The sequence below is a fragment of the Rhodofomes roseus genome (genome assembly GCF_022264815.1).
Source record: "Rhodofomes roseus strain CIRM-BRFM 1785 chromosome Unknown C8Q71scaffold_46, whole genome shotgun sequence".
Lineage (NCBI taxonomy): Eukaryota > Fungi > Basidiomycota > Agaricomycetes > Polyporales > Fomitopsidaceae > Rhodofomes > Rhodofomes roseus.
In genome coordinates this window covers 47290-63851 of record NW_025953002.1, presented here as the reverse complement: position 1 = coordinate 63851, position 16562 = coordinate 47290, and the positions used below count along the sequence as shown (strand labels likewise).

The window sequence follows — 16562 nt, the reverse complement described above, 5'->3', positions numbered from 1 at the left end:
GTATAGTATTGCATAGCAAGCAACATGGCAGACATGGAATATAAGAGCCAGCAAGGCTATTGTGACTTCAAGTTCCATTCCCTCCCTTTGACTTTTCTCAGGCTTCCTTGCTGACACACTTGCCTCTCAATCCCTTCTTCACTGCCATTGGGTGCCACCATTAACTTACACTTGCTTACCTCTCTATTCCTCGGGAAACTAGTGCTCTCAGTGCTAAACATTGATTACATACAGTGACTGTGATCAGAGTCATTACTCATGTTGCTCCAATCACTAATGCTCTACTGAGAGCTCTTGAAATCAGTGAATTGTTGGGACACATCTGTTGACTTGGGCATATAGCAACTTGTTTGCTTGTTTGGTAGGAGACATGAATTTTGTTGTACCCTACTGTCACTAACCTCTGACTGTTATATATACCTAAGATCAAGTCGTTTAAGCCACAAAGTTTGTCAAAGTGGCTAGGCTGCCACATCACCACAATAATGACCTCTTTTGTGAAGTCATTGCTTATCACTTTGGGAGTGCAGGTCAGGTGATCAGGGTGACTGCACTGGTCTACAAATATACTTGGCCAGACTTGCAAGTCAAGGCTGGACCAAGACTGTTAGATGAGTTTGTGGACAGTCAACTGGATGAGTACAGAACATTGTTTTACTGAAGGTTCTGGAACTTATTGTAAATGTATTTAAAGCCTGTTGTATTGGACAACAGAATAACACACTCTTGAACTCCAATTTATTGGTGTGAGCCACTGGACAACACAAGAATTGTACCTATAGCTGCACATTATGCTGATCTAAGTCTTGACTCTTCTGTAGTATAGCCTTGGGGTCAGTTGAGTGTAAGTGTACACTGTAAGTTAGAATAATGAGTGTGCCCTAGTGGCATTCCTGTACAAATAGTCATCTTGGTAAAGTTCAAAAGTAGGATTATCTTGTTGTCTAGAGGTTTGATACTAAGATTAAATAAGAAGGTTAGTCAATTGAGAACAAACATTTTCTCAACAAGGCAGCAAGCCCTGAGTGGCTCTGACTCACTGAATTGAAGGACTAAAGTATACTCACTGAGTTCATCAAGATAAGTCAGTTCAACTTATAGTGAAGGGTGCTGTAACAAATGTTGAATAACTAACCAGCCAGTCATTACTCCATTAGTATTTGGTAGTTTAGCAACCCTAGTCCATAACAGCTCCATGGGATTGCTGGACCAGCACAGAGTCTGTTGTCAAGGATGTTGCTGTCCACACATATGGCAATGTTGTGGAGACATTGGCAAGGGAGACTCATTGGGCACTCCTTGAAGCATCTACAAGCACTGCACAAGCACTGCAAGGCTTGACAGTGCACATGGCCAGGAGTACCATAGTTTGTCTGGTCCAATTCAACAAAGATATTCAGTGCAGCTGGTGTATCAGGGTATGTGCAATAATCACTGAACTGCTGTGATACTGAAGTTCACTGTTAATGCATCTTCAGATCCCTCACCACACAAGCAGTCCATATTGACTTACTGGAGACCCTCCTCTGTGTTAAGGCCTTTGATCCTGTGCTTTCTTGCTGGGTTGTCACCACTGTTGGCAACAGGTTTGGTTCTTTCAAGGCCAAGTTTCTCCTTTGTGCATGGGCCCCAAACTGCAAGCTTACCAAGCTGACTGTCCAGGGCTTGCAGGGCATCTTGAGCACCTGTACAGTATCTGCTGCTTGACTGCTAGTTTGTACAAGCACAACCACCTTGTTGCTAATTGCTCCATCCAGCAGTACATGGGTGCACCTGCTGAATCTGAAATTGGTGTCCATTGATATTGTGTAGCATGAGACAAGGCAACAAGGCAGCATGACCAGAGTAGGTTTTGGTTCAATGAGAGCTTGGAGTCTTTGTAGGGGTCGGGAGTGGTTCAGGAGCAAGCCACTATGTAGACATTCAACTTGCTCATTTGTCAGAGGCTTTTTCCCTTCTGCAGTGAGCGCATCTGCAGGCTGCAAGCACAAACACAAACCTGAAAGCAATGTGTCAAGGAAACATCTGCCAGTAGCGGGAGATGCAGGAAAAGGGAAGACACACAAGGTGGTGGAGACCAATGTTGAGGGGCTAGGTGATCACATGTGGGAGGTGCTCAATGACAGAATATTGCTGCAGTACTAGATCTATGTTACACATTACACATTACATGCACCATATTGCAGAAGTACCCAATTTGTTACCCCAACCACTGCACTGGATTGCCTAGCACGATCATTAACCACAGGTGTTGTCACCACATGTGGAAGCAGTTGGAAGGTCCTTGTTAAAAAGGCACAGTTAACTCATTGTCACTGTGCAACTGCCCAGTCTTGCTCTGCACATTGTACATATCCCCAGAAGCCGCTTCCCCTGCAGATACCAATGTTCGTTCAGATTGATTTCAATGACCATGCACTCCAGTCGTCACTCTTCCGCCCATGTGAACTGGTGCGGCATGGGCCTAGAGAGCCTCTTGCAATCTCGCTTGCCAGGGTGGTGCACATGCAGGCGTGACCACACGGCCAAACTGCAGTTTCTAATGGACATCATTGAGGAGATTGAAGCCTCAGGCAAGTAGGAACACAACCAGCCACAGAAGCTTCCCCAAGTAAGTCTTCACTAACATGAATTGGAGTTGACATGTCCAGTAGCTTACTCCTCCATAAGTGGTTCAAGAACCATTGAGCACACTAAACCAGTTGTGGCAACACACACGTGATGGGCACAATGGCTGGAATGGTGTGACCCAGTATGGGCAAATTGATGGAGTCTGCTCAGGTTCAGCTCCATGAGCGGCCCATATGTAATATCCCTCGTCAACCATTGTTGGTAATCCACTAGACTTTGACACTGGCTGCATGTTCTTTTTTGCAGTCCTCTGCAAGGCCTCAGAAATCTTGTGCATGCCTTTGAGGCCTTGTGGGATGGGACGTTTGCCGGTAGCAGGGGCTTGGGATGACGGACCAGGGGAGGACTCCTGTACAGCCCAAACTTTGCAGTATAGACCTTCATCTGAATGTACGTTGTCAGCAATGTAAATGCCTTGTAAGAAGGTAAGAAGGGGATTGTACAGTGTACCTTCTTCTTGATCAATTTCTGGGCCTTCTGGAGGTAGAAGTTGTCCCAGTATTCCTTGATGTGATCAAGTCTGTACTTGGGGTGGACAACTTTGTTATGGTGAGACGTTGTGCTCAAATCTGGTCAAGTTCACTTACGCATGCACAGCACATAGCTGTCAGTCTCATCCATAATAGTGTAGTACTTCATTGCCACGGCTAGAGCTGCCTCTATAGCTCCATGGAAACGAGACATGTTGTCCATGGTCAGGACGGCCTCCCACTCTGACTGAAATATCTCAAACACAGGGATGACGTCCGCTAGTAGACGCAAGTCATCCCTAGCCAGAGTCAGGGACACCTTCATTGGGACCTGAAACCATGATTGCAACATACACATTTCATAAGCAAATATCATATTCAAGTACATGCGTGATTAGCCACCTTGAGGAGCGACACAATGGCTGCAAGATCATTCTCCTGAGATTTGGTCAGCTCTGGGTACATTGCTGCAAATTCATTGCTCCGCATGGGGAACTGATGGTATGCCTGTCACACAATATCAGACAAGGGGTTCTGGAGAGTGAAGGCTAAGGCTTACCAGCTTCATCTCCAGAAAACACATGATCATGTTGTATGTACTGTTCCACCAGGTACGGACATCAAGGATGAGCTGGACCTCACGGAGATGGGGGAGGAACACCCCTGAGGTGTTACCCGTGCAGATGGTTTAGTCCCAAGTGTCCCTGTCATGGTATGACATGGAGGCCCCACATTTTTGCCTTGTTTTATCCTATTTTTGCTCATTTTCTATGGACTTGTATGGTATGCTGTACGATAGACTTTGCCTGGAATGGCTTTCTGACTAGTCATGTGATACACCATGTGCTAGGGTTTGTCTTATGACTTGTTCATCATGTGGTCTTGCTTATCATGTGCCCTGTGGCAGCGCCTAGCCACCTGACTTGTTCTGACTCATACGTACACATGACCTCAGTTCTTGGATCCAGCATAGGTAGACCTGCCCTAAACCTAGCCAGTATATATAGTGCCCTGTATGCTGCCTAGCACTCCAGCTCGTCCTCTTGGAGTTGCTAGGTAAGCACTTCACATTGTAGGTCGTCTTTGTCAGTTCATTTGATTTTATCTCAATTCACTTATGAATGATGCTTTGCTTGGATTCAATTTATTAGTCAATGACACATGCTTATCTTTGTACCTCTTCAGAGCCATGCTTATGTGTGTCTGGCACCATAATAGTACAGTGGATCATCCACCATCTGAGTGCACTGAGTGTTACGCGACGGGTAGGAGCGGGACAATGATGAAGGCGATAGCCAATACGAGAACAAACTTCTACTGAAGACGCTGCCTTTAACAAGGGCTTACTCTCGTCTAGAGTCTGGATCCGTCGGGGCGTTCAAGAGGACTAGCCGTGCTGGCTTCCTCAAAGGCTCCTGGTCGGTCAGGCCTATCCGAGCTTGGTTGTCACCTGCCGCTAGGGCGTAGGGGAAGTGGGCAAGCGAAGGAGATAGGATTCAAGAGTTAACCAGGTCAAACGTGAAGTTCGACCACTACTGTACAACGAGTTTAAATACAAGAGATAGTGCGATCAGCGCGGAGAGATACGTAAGCAAATCACTGGGGCAGTGTCCGGTAGCGTATGGTACAGATGGCGGCTCACGGCTACAAGTGGCCGCCCGAGATAGATAATCACCGCACGGGGTGATGAGGATGGTAGGAATGATGCAGATCATACTGATGAGATGCGAAAGGACTAACCGTTCCGTAACACTGAGTCACACTTGAGTCTCACTTATGTGCCTTCAGAGATGTATTAGTATGTACTTATCTATACTTGGCACAAATTAATGCTCAAGTGGGTACTCATCTATGATCAGACCTGACTTGAGTATTACTCAAGGTCCATGCTTAGTGCTACTTGAGTGTGCTTATTCCCCACTTAATCTCACTGGTGCACTGCAGACTCATCCATACTGTGCATATCCATAGTGCTGATCTCATAGTATTGAACATGTACTCAACACATGCTCAGTTTCTACTGACATACACTCAGTGCACACTTGATATACTCAGCCCATACTCAACATATGCTTAACCCTTACTTAGACTCAGTCCACACTCAGCTCATAATCTTTGTATACTTAGTCCTTACTAAACATGTACTCAGCCCATGCTCAGTCATACTGAACATGTACTTAGTGTATACTCAACATGTACTTAGCCCATACTCAACATGTGCTTGAGCTTTACTCAACCTATTCAGCCTGGCATGCTCAGCTCATATTCAACATGTACCTAGCCTATACTCAAGCTACCCAGTCCATGCTCAGTCATGCTGAACATGTACTTAGTGTTTACTCAACATGTACTCAGCCCATACTCAAGCTACACAGTCCATGCTCAGTGATACTCAACATGTACTTAAGCCATACTCAACATGTACTCAGTCATACTAAGCCATAATGAACATAGAGCATAGAGCATACAAGCATACTAACATACAGTGACCAGTCGACACTTCAAAGACCATCAAGAATGACATCCTCTATCCATTCATGTCAATCAACATGAACACATAGTATGATAATGAGACGAGACACATACTTTTGCTGAGCAGCGGCAGCCTGTGCCCGGGTTTTGAGAGGAGGAGTTCTGGACCGAGAATTGCGCACCCTGCGCTTCTTCCACTGGTTGCTACAGCCAACATCAGTCATATAGGCATAAGAGCTTATAACTTCGCACTTACCTCTGATCACCACCCTCCTGCTCATCCTCATCAACAGCCTGCTCAGCCTGTCGCTTTCCACATCGTCGAGGACGGGCAGACTCACCCGCATCTCCTCCCTCCTCCCCGTCCCCACCCTTGTCCCCGTCCCCATCCTCATCCTCATCCTTGTCCCCATCTCCATCCCTGCGATTGTCCCCGTCCCTCTCCTCATCCTCATCCTCATCTACGTCCCCGTTGTGGGCATGGCCCACGGTCTACGCACGGAATCGACAACATACGAACGCGTCAGGGCGAGAAATGGGATGGCAATACGGCGCAAGGCATCTCCGAGAAGTACGGACTTGGGGAACACAACACGAACGGGCCAAATACATTCCAACTAAGCCAAGCACACGGTTACAGAAGGTGCTACGGACGACTACATGGGGTCAGTTGAGCGAAGGGCTTGCGTTACGAACATTCCCTCCGTCCCCGTTCCTTCCGGACCCTCCAGCCTCTTGGTCAGCAGCAGCATCAGCAACGCTACGCGTGAAGCCCATGGGGCGTGGATTAAGAGCCATCGAACCCCTAGACGTGGCGAAGACTAAACGACGAGGAATTCCGGAATAATCGTCCGGAAGGTACAGCCCGTGTGACAGCGTCTTCGTCATTTATGCTGGGTTAATTCTAGTTCATTAGTGAACCTAATCAGGATTAAATCGAGTTGCTATGGAACTATAATCAAGTGTTCATACCCCTAATCATGGGCTTAAGCTGAGATGATTAGGGCCACTAATCCATGCTGCCATGGAACAACCAGATCAGACCATAATGGAACTCACTAACCTGGATTACTGGTCCAATCCTCAGCTAATCTCAGCTTGATCAAGACATGATCATGTTCAGCCAGTTCATGACTATTAATTCTAGCATGATCCCAGAGGTCAATCCTCATTATCATAGTCTGGATTAGGACATGATCATGTTCAGCCAGCTGATCACTCCTAATCCTAGCATGATCCCAGAGGTCAATCCTCATAATCATGGTTTGGATTAGGACTTGATCATGTTCAACCAGCTTATCATTCTTAATCCTAGCATGATCCCAGAAGGTGTATCCTCATAATCCATGGCATAACCTCAGTGTTAATCATGATACATGTACAATCCTAATCATGGTCATGGTTATCATGCTCTAATGTCACCATTAATCAAGGGCAGCTGATCATAATTATGGCATAATCTCAGTCATAATCCTGGCTGCAATCAAGGTAACCATGGCATGAACACCAAGTCATACATGTACATGTGCAAATGTGAATCATGTTCATAATCATCAAATCTTTATAGCTGAGATCACCACTGATCATATGGCCTACTCAGGATCAAGGCCATACAACCATAGCAAACTACTCACAACCCTAATATAGTTAATCCAGTCCTGATCCAGTACTAATCCAGTACTAATTCAGTCCTAATTCAGTCCTAATTCAGCCCCTATCATCGCTGTGAACAGCTGTAAACTCTAGCACTACACCACCAAACTCCCGCATAATCATCAGCCACATCACTAACCTGCACCTCATCCCACCCTAATCCTTTCTCTAACCACCGCAGCCAACACCCACTCGTCCCTATGCAAGCGACAAGACTCATCATCCAGTACAGCCCCTCACACCGATCATTTAGCTTTCTTTGTATACGCACGCTTGGAGCGTCTGTAATCAGGTCAGAAGAGCACACAGATGAAGTAGAAGCACCCCACGGTTTCGTCGTAGATTTCGCTCTTCCGGTCGCAAGATCGGCCTGGGTAGGCTTCTGTTTCGAGGAAGTGCTACGGGTCTGCCTGACGTTATTGGTAGAACTAAAAGTCGTGGTTAGAGAAGCAGTCATCCAATGATAACAATATACATACACAGTCGCCGCTTCGTGAGGTTGCACGGCCAATTTGCGTTTTTTCGCGCCACTTGCAACGCCTTCAACGTTTGATTTGACAGGGTCAACGTCTTCGTGATGCCTTCGCGAACGGCGTTGAGGCACTAGGGCGGCAGGTTGCACTTTGCAGGCTGTCAGCAGAGGTTACAGGCAAGTGATGAAACCCACCTGAGGATCCACCATCCCTCAACTGCTCGGGTTGGGCTTCGGACTGATCAACACGCCCACGAACCCCGTTGGGCCGGTTGCTGTCGTCGTGCTCACCAGCGACGCTCGCTGCATTGCCTACAACATCGCGGCCCTCGCCGCTGCGCATGGTATTGTTGTACTCACCATCGCCACGCCCACTGTTGTTCTCCTCGTCGCCGAGCCCCTCATGACCTGACTTCTCGCCGGTGATCATGTCGTCGCTACTGTCAGGCGCGCCGTCACCGCCTCCATCATCTTGGCCCTCTCCGGCATTACCGGCACCAACCCCCTCGCCATCCCCGCTGCCATCGCCTCCGTCCACATCACTTCCAGTACTTGCACCGCCATCGCGATGATCATCATTGACGTGAACCTCGCCGCGGTCGCCTCGCCCAGCTCCCCCTTCGCCTGCTCCGCGGCCCTCACGACCCTGGCCCCGGCCCATTACACGCGCACCCCCATTGACTTCGTTACACCCCTCCTTGTCACCCCCATCATCACCATCCTTCCCGTCTTCGTCGGCTGACACTGAGTCTTCAGGATTGACGTCGCGAAACGCAAACCCTTTTTTAGTTCCCTGCGTCGTCTTGATCTTTTCCCAGAGCATGAACACACGACCATGGGTGCCGGCATCATTGCTTGTGAAGTCGGGATTCGGCCACCCTCGCGTGACTAGCTCGTCCGCGATAATGTCGTTGGTAACCGCTTCCCTCTGTGCAAGCGTGCAGCATGCAAGGTCTTATATTATACCCCCTTCACCTAAGTCCAGGGGGGGTCAGCGTGCCCTCAGCTTGCCTTATATGGTAATTCCTTTTTGGGCCATTACCATATAAGGCAAGTGCTGACCTCGGGCCGCACCTGCATGTCTCAGGGGATCTTGCGCGGGCGCGCGAGATCCCCTGCGCACCTCTCAACACCAGTTATGTGGACTGCGTCAAGACCAACATCCAGTACTGAATGTCAGGGGTCTGTGCACTGGCGCGACATCCCCTGGGACATATGCCAGTCCCATGTGCCATGCACGCACCACGCACCATGTGTTAGGGGATCCTGCGCACCCACGCGAGATCCCCTAGAAAGGGTACGCGCGCACGACACATCCATGTACTCAAACATTGTACACATACAGTCTCCCAGGGGATACTGCGCACCCGCGCAAGATCCCCTAGAAAGGGTATGCATGTATGATACCCCCATGTACCCACACAGCGTACGCACATGGGCTCCCAGGGGATCCTGCGCACCTGCGCGAGATCCCCTGGAAAGGGTACGCGCGCACGACGCGTCCGTGTACTCAAACGTAGTACACACAGTCTCCCAGGGGATCTCGCGCGCGTGCGCGAGATCCCCTCAAGCACATGTCAGCATCGCGAACCATGCCTTAGGTTCCTCAAAGTAACCTATTGTCTCCGGTACTGCGCGCACCATGTAACAGGGGATCCCACCCTCCCGCGCAAGATCCCCTTGGAGGAGTACTGCGTTTTGTAGTATGCGCACATACATTATTGGGATTCACGCGAGCGCGCAGCATCACCTCACTTCCCAATGCTTGAGAACATAATGCACGCACATGGTCTCAGTGTGCATGCACATTGCAGCCGCAGCATCTGAGTGTAAGAGTTCGTGGGCTTGGAACCCTTGATTGGGGGGGCCGGGCTGCCCGTGAACTTGACGTTTGGTGGTCGCGGCGCGACCGGGGAGAATGTCGTGAGGTCTTGACGTCGTTAGCGAGGCGAGGAGCTCCCGCTATAGTCGTAGCCGGGCGAGGAGCCTAGCTGTTAGAGTTCGTGGGCCTGGAACCCTAGACTCGGGGGCCGGGCTGCCTGTGAACTCGACGCTTGGTGGTCGCGGCGCGACCGGGAAGGTGTCGTAGTGTTGTCGTGAGGTCGTGAGCGAGGCGAGGAGCTCCCGCTGGCGTCGTAGCAGGGCGAGGAGCGCTGCTATCGTCGTAGCAGGGCGAGGAGCCGCGCCTAGAGGTGAGTCCTAGAACTGGCGAGGAGCCAGGTCGAGGGGGAGTCCTAGGCGAGGCGAGGAGCTCAAGCCGAGAGGGGATGCTGAACGTACTCGGACGGCGCGGTGTCGCACACGGACGAGGTGGTGGTTCAGCAGTAAGAATAGATTACTTCCCAAAATGGAAGTCAAGTGGCTAGGTACATGGAGATAAGATGAGATGTACACTATCAGTTCATAATCTAATCTAATCAGTGGGCATAGTGATGCCCACCCATAACAGTGCCCCCCATTATGAAGTGTATAGTGTGAAGGTGAGGGGTCAGATTAGAGCGAATGAAAAGTATGAGTGAGCATAGAATAGAAGGTGAGAAAAGAGAATAGAAAAAAATTTTGGGCTCCGCCACGCGAGGCTGAGCTGTCCCGCAAGTACTGCATCCCGAGCATTCAGACTTGCCGTGCATCCGCCAAAGCATACAGGCTCTGTCGGTCAAGCCCTCGCAAGCTCGGCCAGGCTCCCCTGACCTCCCTCACCTGTAGCAGCTTTGCCATCTTCCCTAGGCAAGGCTGTGCTACTTCCTGCCTGTACTGCGTCCCTAGCTGTCATCCTCGCGGAGGATCTGCGCATCCCTCGGGCTAGGGTCGGCTAGGCCCTGGCATACCTGCCCCCCATACCCTATCCTCCCCTACCCCCAGCCCCCCAATCTCAAGTCGGAAGGAACCGAGTAAGGGAGTTTCGGCTCGAGATTCCAATGAGAAGGGTGGTGAGGATAGAGGAGAAAAGTCGAGGGTGGGTGGGCTGGGACAAGACAAGGGTACCACAGCTAGTGCCCCCCAGGGTTCAGACAAGGCGTGGAGCGAGGCGAGCACGGGCTCGAGCTTGCCAGATTTCGCGCCGTAGGGCAGCTTCCTCTTCTGCAATGGCCGCTGACTCGGGAGAGTCCTCCGTGACGAGGCGCGAACGCGCGCGGACCTGCCAAATCCTGCGCCTGAGTTCCTCATCTAACCCAGCTAAGTCTGGCTCCTCCTTGCAGGACGGAGGGATGGACGCGAGTGAGTCGGGCGGATGGCTAAGGCGCGGCGTAGACACAAGCACCGGTCTGCAAGACGAGGCAGACGAGGGGAGGCTACCGGGCGAGCGGTGATCTCGCACAGCCCGGCAGCCATCCCGTAAGTTGTCCGAGCTTGACGTCTTGCGTGCAGTCAAGAGACTGGGGCGAGAAGCGGCGGCCGGACGCGCAGTGTCGGGGGAGGCGCGAGCGTCGAAGGGTGCGACGGTGGGAGGGGCGTGCTTGCCAAGCGTGCCGACCACGTGCGGGAGCGGGGCTTGACACATTGGTGGACCATTGCGTTCGCGCGGTGCAGGTGCGGGTACGCCGGACGAGGGAGACGCGAGACGGCGGTGATCGTGCTCGACAGACGCGAGCGCAACCTGCTCGAAAGGGCGCGAGGGCGGCCGCGAGTCGGGCGAGTGACGAGGGAGCAACACAGAGGCGGATGCCGGCTTGCGAGGCGACGGGGGGTCAGACGCGTCGAGAATGAGCGCGTTCGCGCGAGCCGGTCCGTCTGCGTGCGTTGAACTGGCAGGTGAGGAGAGGCTACCAGGCGCGCGGTGATCTCGCGCAGCCCGGCAGCCATCTCGTCGTGGATCACCCGAGCTTGACATCTCGCAGGTGGTCGAGGGACCGGGGCGAGAAGCAGCAGCGGGACGCGCAGAGTCGGGGGAGGTTCGAACGTCGGAAGGAGCGCCGATGGGAGGGACGTGCGCACCGTGCGCGCCGTTCGCGTGCCAGTGCGGGGCTTGTCGCGCTGGCCGGTCGACACCTTGACGGGACGTGGGTGCGAGTGCACTGGACAAGGGCGGGGGAACCGAACGGTGGTGGGCACGCTCGACGGGTGAGAGGGTGTTGCACGAGAGGGAGTGCGCAGGCGCGGGCGTGTCCTCTCGTCCTCCCGTCGATTCAACCTCTCTCCCCTTGGCGGACGCGTGGGCGAGCCCCCCAGATGAGCGTATCGGGGAGCCCTCGGCTTGTTTGGCTGCCTGGGCTTCGCGCTCTTGGTGCCGGTGTACAAGGGCTCGCGCGCGCGATTGCGGCGAAAGAGCGCGAGAGGGCGGGTGCCAGGGCGTTGGCGCGGCGAGCGAGAGAGGGCGTGCGTGCGGAGTGGATGCAGGCGCCAGGCAGTAGGACGGGGACGAGATGGCGACCGGGCGGCGCGAGCGCAGAAGCGCGTCGGACGAGGACGGGGAGACCGGCCGGCGGGGGATGCACTCGGCGGGCGCGAGCGTATCGCCTTGGCGCGACGGGGGATGCGAGTCGGCAGGCGGGGCGCGCTCGCGGTGCGCCGGAGGAGCGGGCGACGGCGGAGGGCGGCGGGCGCGTTCGACGAGAACGTGTGGGTCGTGCGAGAGCGGACGCGCAGGACGGACGCGCTGAGAGGAAGGAGAGGGAGAGGGCCCAGAGGGCGCATGGGTACTGGTACTCACCTCGGCCGTTCCGTCTCGTACTCCCGCTGTCTCAACTCCTCTCCTCGTCGGGGATACACGGGCGGGCCCCCCAGACGAGCGCGTCGGGGCTGCTTGCGCGGCGGGCCATCGCTCCGCCGAGTATCTCGCTCGGTGAGCCCTCCAGGCTGCTGCGGCGGCTTGCGCCTCACGCTCGTGGTGTGCGCGCACGACAACGCGCCCGTGCGAGCGAGGCGAGAGGGTGCGGGCAGGTGGCTCCTCGTCCTTGGGACTTGAGCTGGCAACCTGGGCGACGCTTAGGTTAGGTTATGAGAGCATTTTGACCGTCCCTGGGGTGAACCTAGCGCCCGCGGAACCCTATAGGCGCCGGGATAAACCCTATAGACGCCCAAATTTAAACGGGCTGCACCAGGTACGGCTTTGGGGAGGCGGAGAGCAGGTGGGAGGGGTGGGTCCCGACATGAGCAATGAGTGCGCGGTACGTGTGTGGGCCCGCAGTACGCGGGGCGTGCTTCGCCGGTGCGCAGCGCGTGGGGGGGGCGTGGGTGGCCACGCGTGGCTGTGTACCGGCGGCGCACGGCGACAGGGTGGGCGACGCAGCGGCTGGGGCGCGGGGTGGGCGGCGGCGGCACGCGTGGCCGTGTGTGCGGGTGGCAGCAGGCGCTCGCAGGGCCGCAAAGCGCGAGTGTGCGTCGGCGACGCGCAGCGCGTGCGGCCCTGCGCGCCAGCGGAGCCACCTGCACGCTGCCGGCCGCGCGGGATGCCGAGGCCCACCCCACGCCCCAGCCGCTGTATCGCCCGCCCTGTCGCCGTGCGCCGCCGGTACACAGCCACGCGTGGCCACCCACGCCCCCCCCACGCGCTGCGCACCGGCGAAGCACGCCCCGCGTACTGCGGGCCCACACACGGACCGCGCACTCATTGCTCATGTCGGGACCCACCCCTCCCACCTGCTGAGGTTCATGTGTCGCAGTCGATCGTGAACAGCAGGTCATTAAATTGTCATACAAGCAGATGCGGTAGATACAAGATTGACAGGGCGTGACATTCATCCCGGCGACCACGGACACGATCAGAACTTCTTCCTGCGTTCACGCGTCCTCTTCGCGCTGCCCGTCGGGAGCTCGTCGTCACCAGCGCCGAGACGGTCGGTCGGGACGTAGGTGCTGGGCGTACCGCGACGGGGACGACCGGCCGAAGCGGGCGACGCAGCCTTGCGCTTGCCCTTCCGCTGAGCAATCGGGATGTTCGATTCGCTCGGGGCGTCGGCTACGCAACCAAATGAGTAACGTGGCAATGGAGAACGGGACCACTTACACAAAGGCGAAGTGTCGCGCCGCGGTTCCTCCTCGAGCTCGGAGATGTCCATCATGCGGGCGTCCTCGTGAGACATGTCGAGGTCCGAAGCGTGGCTGTCGACCATTTCGACGTCCGGCGTAGGGTCCACAGGCGGCGCGGCAGCAGCGTTGAGCGCAGAGGTGGGGATGGCGGGGGTCGCGGCGGGAGCACTGGAGCTCAGCGAAGCGTCGGTGAACTTCTGCGTGAGCGCGAAGGGATCCGCGGGAAGGAGTTGCGAGGGCGGGGTGTGCGATTCCGACTGACGCCACCGAGACGGGGTGCTCGGTCCTCCCTGCCGGGGAGTTGTAGATTGTGGACGTGTAGATTGCGGCAGGGGGGTGGAGGGACGGTCGGCGGACGGCGGAGTGGTAGGCGGCGGAAGGAGGGGCGCGCGAGGCTCAGCAAGCGACGGCGGGGTCGTAGGCGGCGGTGGGAGGGACGCGCGAGGCTCAGCAGGCGACGGCGGGGTAGTAGGCGGCGGCGGGAGGGACGCGCGAGGCTGAGCAGGCGGCGGAGTCACGGGCCGCGGCGGGGGAGTGGCCGACGCATGAGACGTCGAGGTCTTGTCCTCCTCAGACTCCGGCTCGGGCGTCGTCGTTGAGGGGGTGACTGCCTTGGCCTTTGCGCCCCTCCTGCGTGGCTGGGGCCTCTTCGTGGTCGGCTTGCCGCCCTTCTTCGGAGGGTCGACGCCGTCGCCCTTCTCCGAAGGTTCGGCCTCGTCGTCGCTGATAAAGATGGCGGGCGTCTTCGCCGCCTTCTTCTGCTTCCTCTTGCGCGGGGTGAGGGCCTGCTCGACCTCAACGCTGCTGGCAGTGGTGCCGTCGTCGTCCTCCTCAGGGTCCGCGGGCAACTCGACGTCAGCGTCACCGATGAGGTGAGCGATCTTGTTGCCGAGGAGCAACATGACGACGCGCTCTGTGAAAGCGTTCAGTACGAGATACTAGACTGGGAATGGGGAACTTACTGAGCTCGAAGTCCGCCTCCATGAAGGCCTGGTGCATGACGCCCTTGTCGAACGCGATGGTGTTCAGCAAGACGTCGACGCTGGCGAGTGTGATCAGATAGTAGATCAACACGTCGGACTTCTGGCCGAAGCGAAGGATGCGGCCGATGGCCTGCTCGTCCTCCTGCGCAGACCACGTCGTATCCTGGCGCAAAGTCAATGCACGGATGGTGAATAACGGCATAGCACTTACCACGAAGATCATTATGTTGGCCCACGCAAGGTTGAGCCCGGTGGCGCCGACCGACGACATGACGAGGACCGTAGGGCCGTCCGCGCCCGCCTTGCGGAAGTCCTCGACGACGCGCTCGCGCTGCGCCGCGCTGAGCTTCCCGTTCAAGAACACCGCCTTGATGCCGTAGAAGTCGAAGACCTGAAATTGCAAATGTGAGTTGTGCAGTGGATGGTAAGAAACTTACTCACCTTGCGCAACAGGTTGTTGTTGGACGGGAAGTACGAGAAGACGATCATTTTGTCCGGCCCCGAGCCGTGGTGAGTGGAATAGCCCTTGAAGTCAGGGTCTGGGTACAGCTTGTTGGACTCGGGAAACGGGGGCAGGTCGCTGAGGGGAACACCGCGCAGCTCCGTCTTGATGTTGAGAGGCGGGGCCTTGGGCGTGCGGTGGTGGTGGATGATGTCGACGAGGGCGGCGAGCTTGGCGGTCGGCATCTGCTCGAATTCCTCCTTGCTCTTCGGCTCGGGGAATTCGGTCGTCGACGACTGCGAGAGGTGGAATGTCGCGCGCCGCAAATCTATGTAAAACGACTGTGACAAGTCAGTATCGGGGTCTGAACGGGGTGTGCGTCGGCGGCGCACGCCACGGGGGGGGGACGCACAAACGCCGGGGTTGTGGGCCGGCGACCCTGCTGTGCCCCGCACGTGCAGTGTGATTCGCCGGAGCACACCGCGCAATGGGCGTCCCAGCCACCCGAGCGTCGAGAGCGGCTGCCCCCGCGCGCTGTGCTTCGGCGAAGCACGTTGGGTGGATGGCAGTGGGGTCACGTGGGTAAAGTGGCCCCCCAGGCGGTGTGAGCCGCCGACGCACAAGATGTGGACGGAAGTGAAGTGCATACCTTGTCGCTCGCGGACGTGTGGCTCGTGCCCACGGCTGCGCGCGTTGTGCCCGCCAGCTCGGCCATCATCTCCTGCTCGTACTTCGCCAGCCGCAGCATGAGCTGGATCCTGTGTGCAGGGGGCAAGCCCTCGAAGTCCTGCCCCTTCTGGTGCATGGACTCGATGGTCCGCCGACAGACCTTGCCGAAGAACCGAGCGCGGAAGTCCGTCATGATACGCACCGTCTCCACCACGCTTTGCGAGCACATATATCAGCGGACTTTCACGTTATTAACGGTACAGCCGAGATGCATTTCCGCCGTCATTAACGGAAACCCGATGTCGGCCGACGGAATGAGTCTGGAGGTTGCAAACCCACCGGCCGGTGCCGGAGGTGCCCTTTTTTTAGTGGACCGGCCGGTCTTGTTTTGAACGGATCGGCCGACAATGGGGAGCACCCAGAGGTGTCACTAACAAGGGGCCTGTGTTCACCCATATGCTTATAAACAAACCGGCCGGTGATTGCACATATGGTTGTAAATGGACCGGCCGGAGATTGGCAACCACATTTATAACACTCCAGCCAGATTTCATCCCTGTGTTTGGAAATGGTCCGGCCGGAATGCATCCCTATGGTTTCAAATGGTCCGGCCGAAGGTCATATACCTTTGTTTATGATGTACCGGCCGAAGGTAATATATCTAAATTAATAACACACCGGCCAGAGGTGATATACCTACATTGAGAAAGAACCGGCCGGTCATAATGTACCCACACACAAAACAAACCGGCCGGCCATGACATAGTTTCACTACACATTGACCGGCCAGGCATAGCATG

At 55.3% G+C, this 16562-nt stretch overlaps 4 protein-coding genes across 4 annotated transcripts; all 4 read right to left on the bottom strand.

Moving 5' to 3' along the window:
- Positions 1 to 2464: 2464 nt before the first annotated feature.
- On the bottom strand, positions 2465 to 3690 carry C8Q71DRAFT_863678 (uncharacterized protein; the record flags this gene model as incomplete). The annotated part of the gene is made up of 6 exons (XM_047928209.1): positions 2465 to 2539; positions 2968 to 3015; positions 3082 to 3170; positions 3219 to 3432; positions 3504 to 3608; positions 3661 to 3690. The coding sequence occupies 6 exons, from the start codon at positions 3688 to 3690 to the stop codon at positions 2465 to 2467; spliced, it is 561 nt and encodes a 186-aa protein (XP_047772461.1).
- Positions 3691 to 5612: 1922 nt separating this feature from the next.
- On the bottom strand, positions 5613 to 8521 carry C8Q71DRAFT_863677 (uncharacterized protein; the record flags this gene model as incomplete). Its single annotated transcript, XM_047928208.1, has 6 exons — positions 5613 to 5628; positions 5688 to 5777; positions 5830 to 6065; positions 7498 to 7654; positions 7706 to 7847; positions 7894 to 8521. The coding sequence occupies 6 exons, from the start codon at positions 8519 to 8521 to the stop codon at positions 5613 to 5615; spliced, it is 1269 nt and encodes a 422-aa protein (XP_047772460.1).
- Positions 8522 to 10628: 2107 nt separating this feature from the next.
- Positions 10629 to 13257, bottom strand: C8Q71DRAFT_891794 (uncharacterized protein; the record flags this gene model as incomplete). Its single annotated transcript, XM_047928676.1, has 2 exons — positions 10629 to 12623; positions 13247 to 13257. 2 exons carry the CDS (start codon positions 13255 to 13257, stop codon positions 10706 to 10708), a joined length of 1929 nt encoding a protein of 642 aa, XP_047772459.1. The 3' UTR covers positions 10629 to 10705.
- A 143-nt stretch (positions 13258 to 13400) lies between these two features.
- Positions 13401 to 15955, bottom strand: C8Q71DRAFT_863675 (uncharacterized protein; the record flags this gene model as incomplete). Its single annotated transcript, XM_047928207.1, has 6 exons — positions 13401 to 13597; positions 13646 to 14581; positions 14631 to 14814; positions 14863 to 15042; positions 15093 to 15434; positions 15743 to 15955. 6 exons carry the CDS (start codon positions 15953 to 15955, stop codon positions 13401 to 13403), a joined length of 2052 nt encoding a protein of 683 aa, XP_047772458.1.
- Positions 15956 to 16562: the final 607 nt, after the last annotated feature.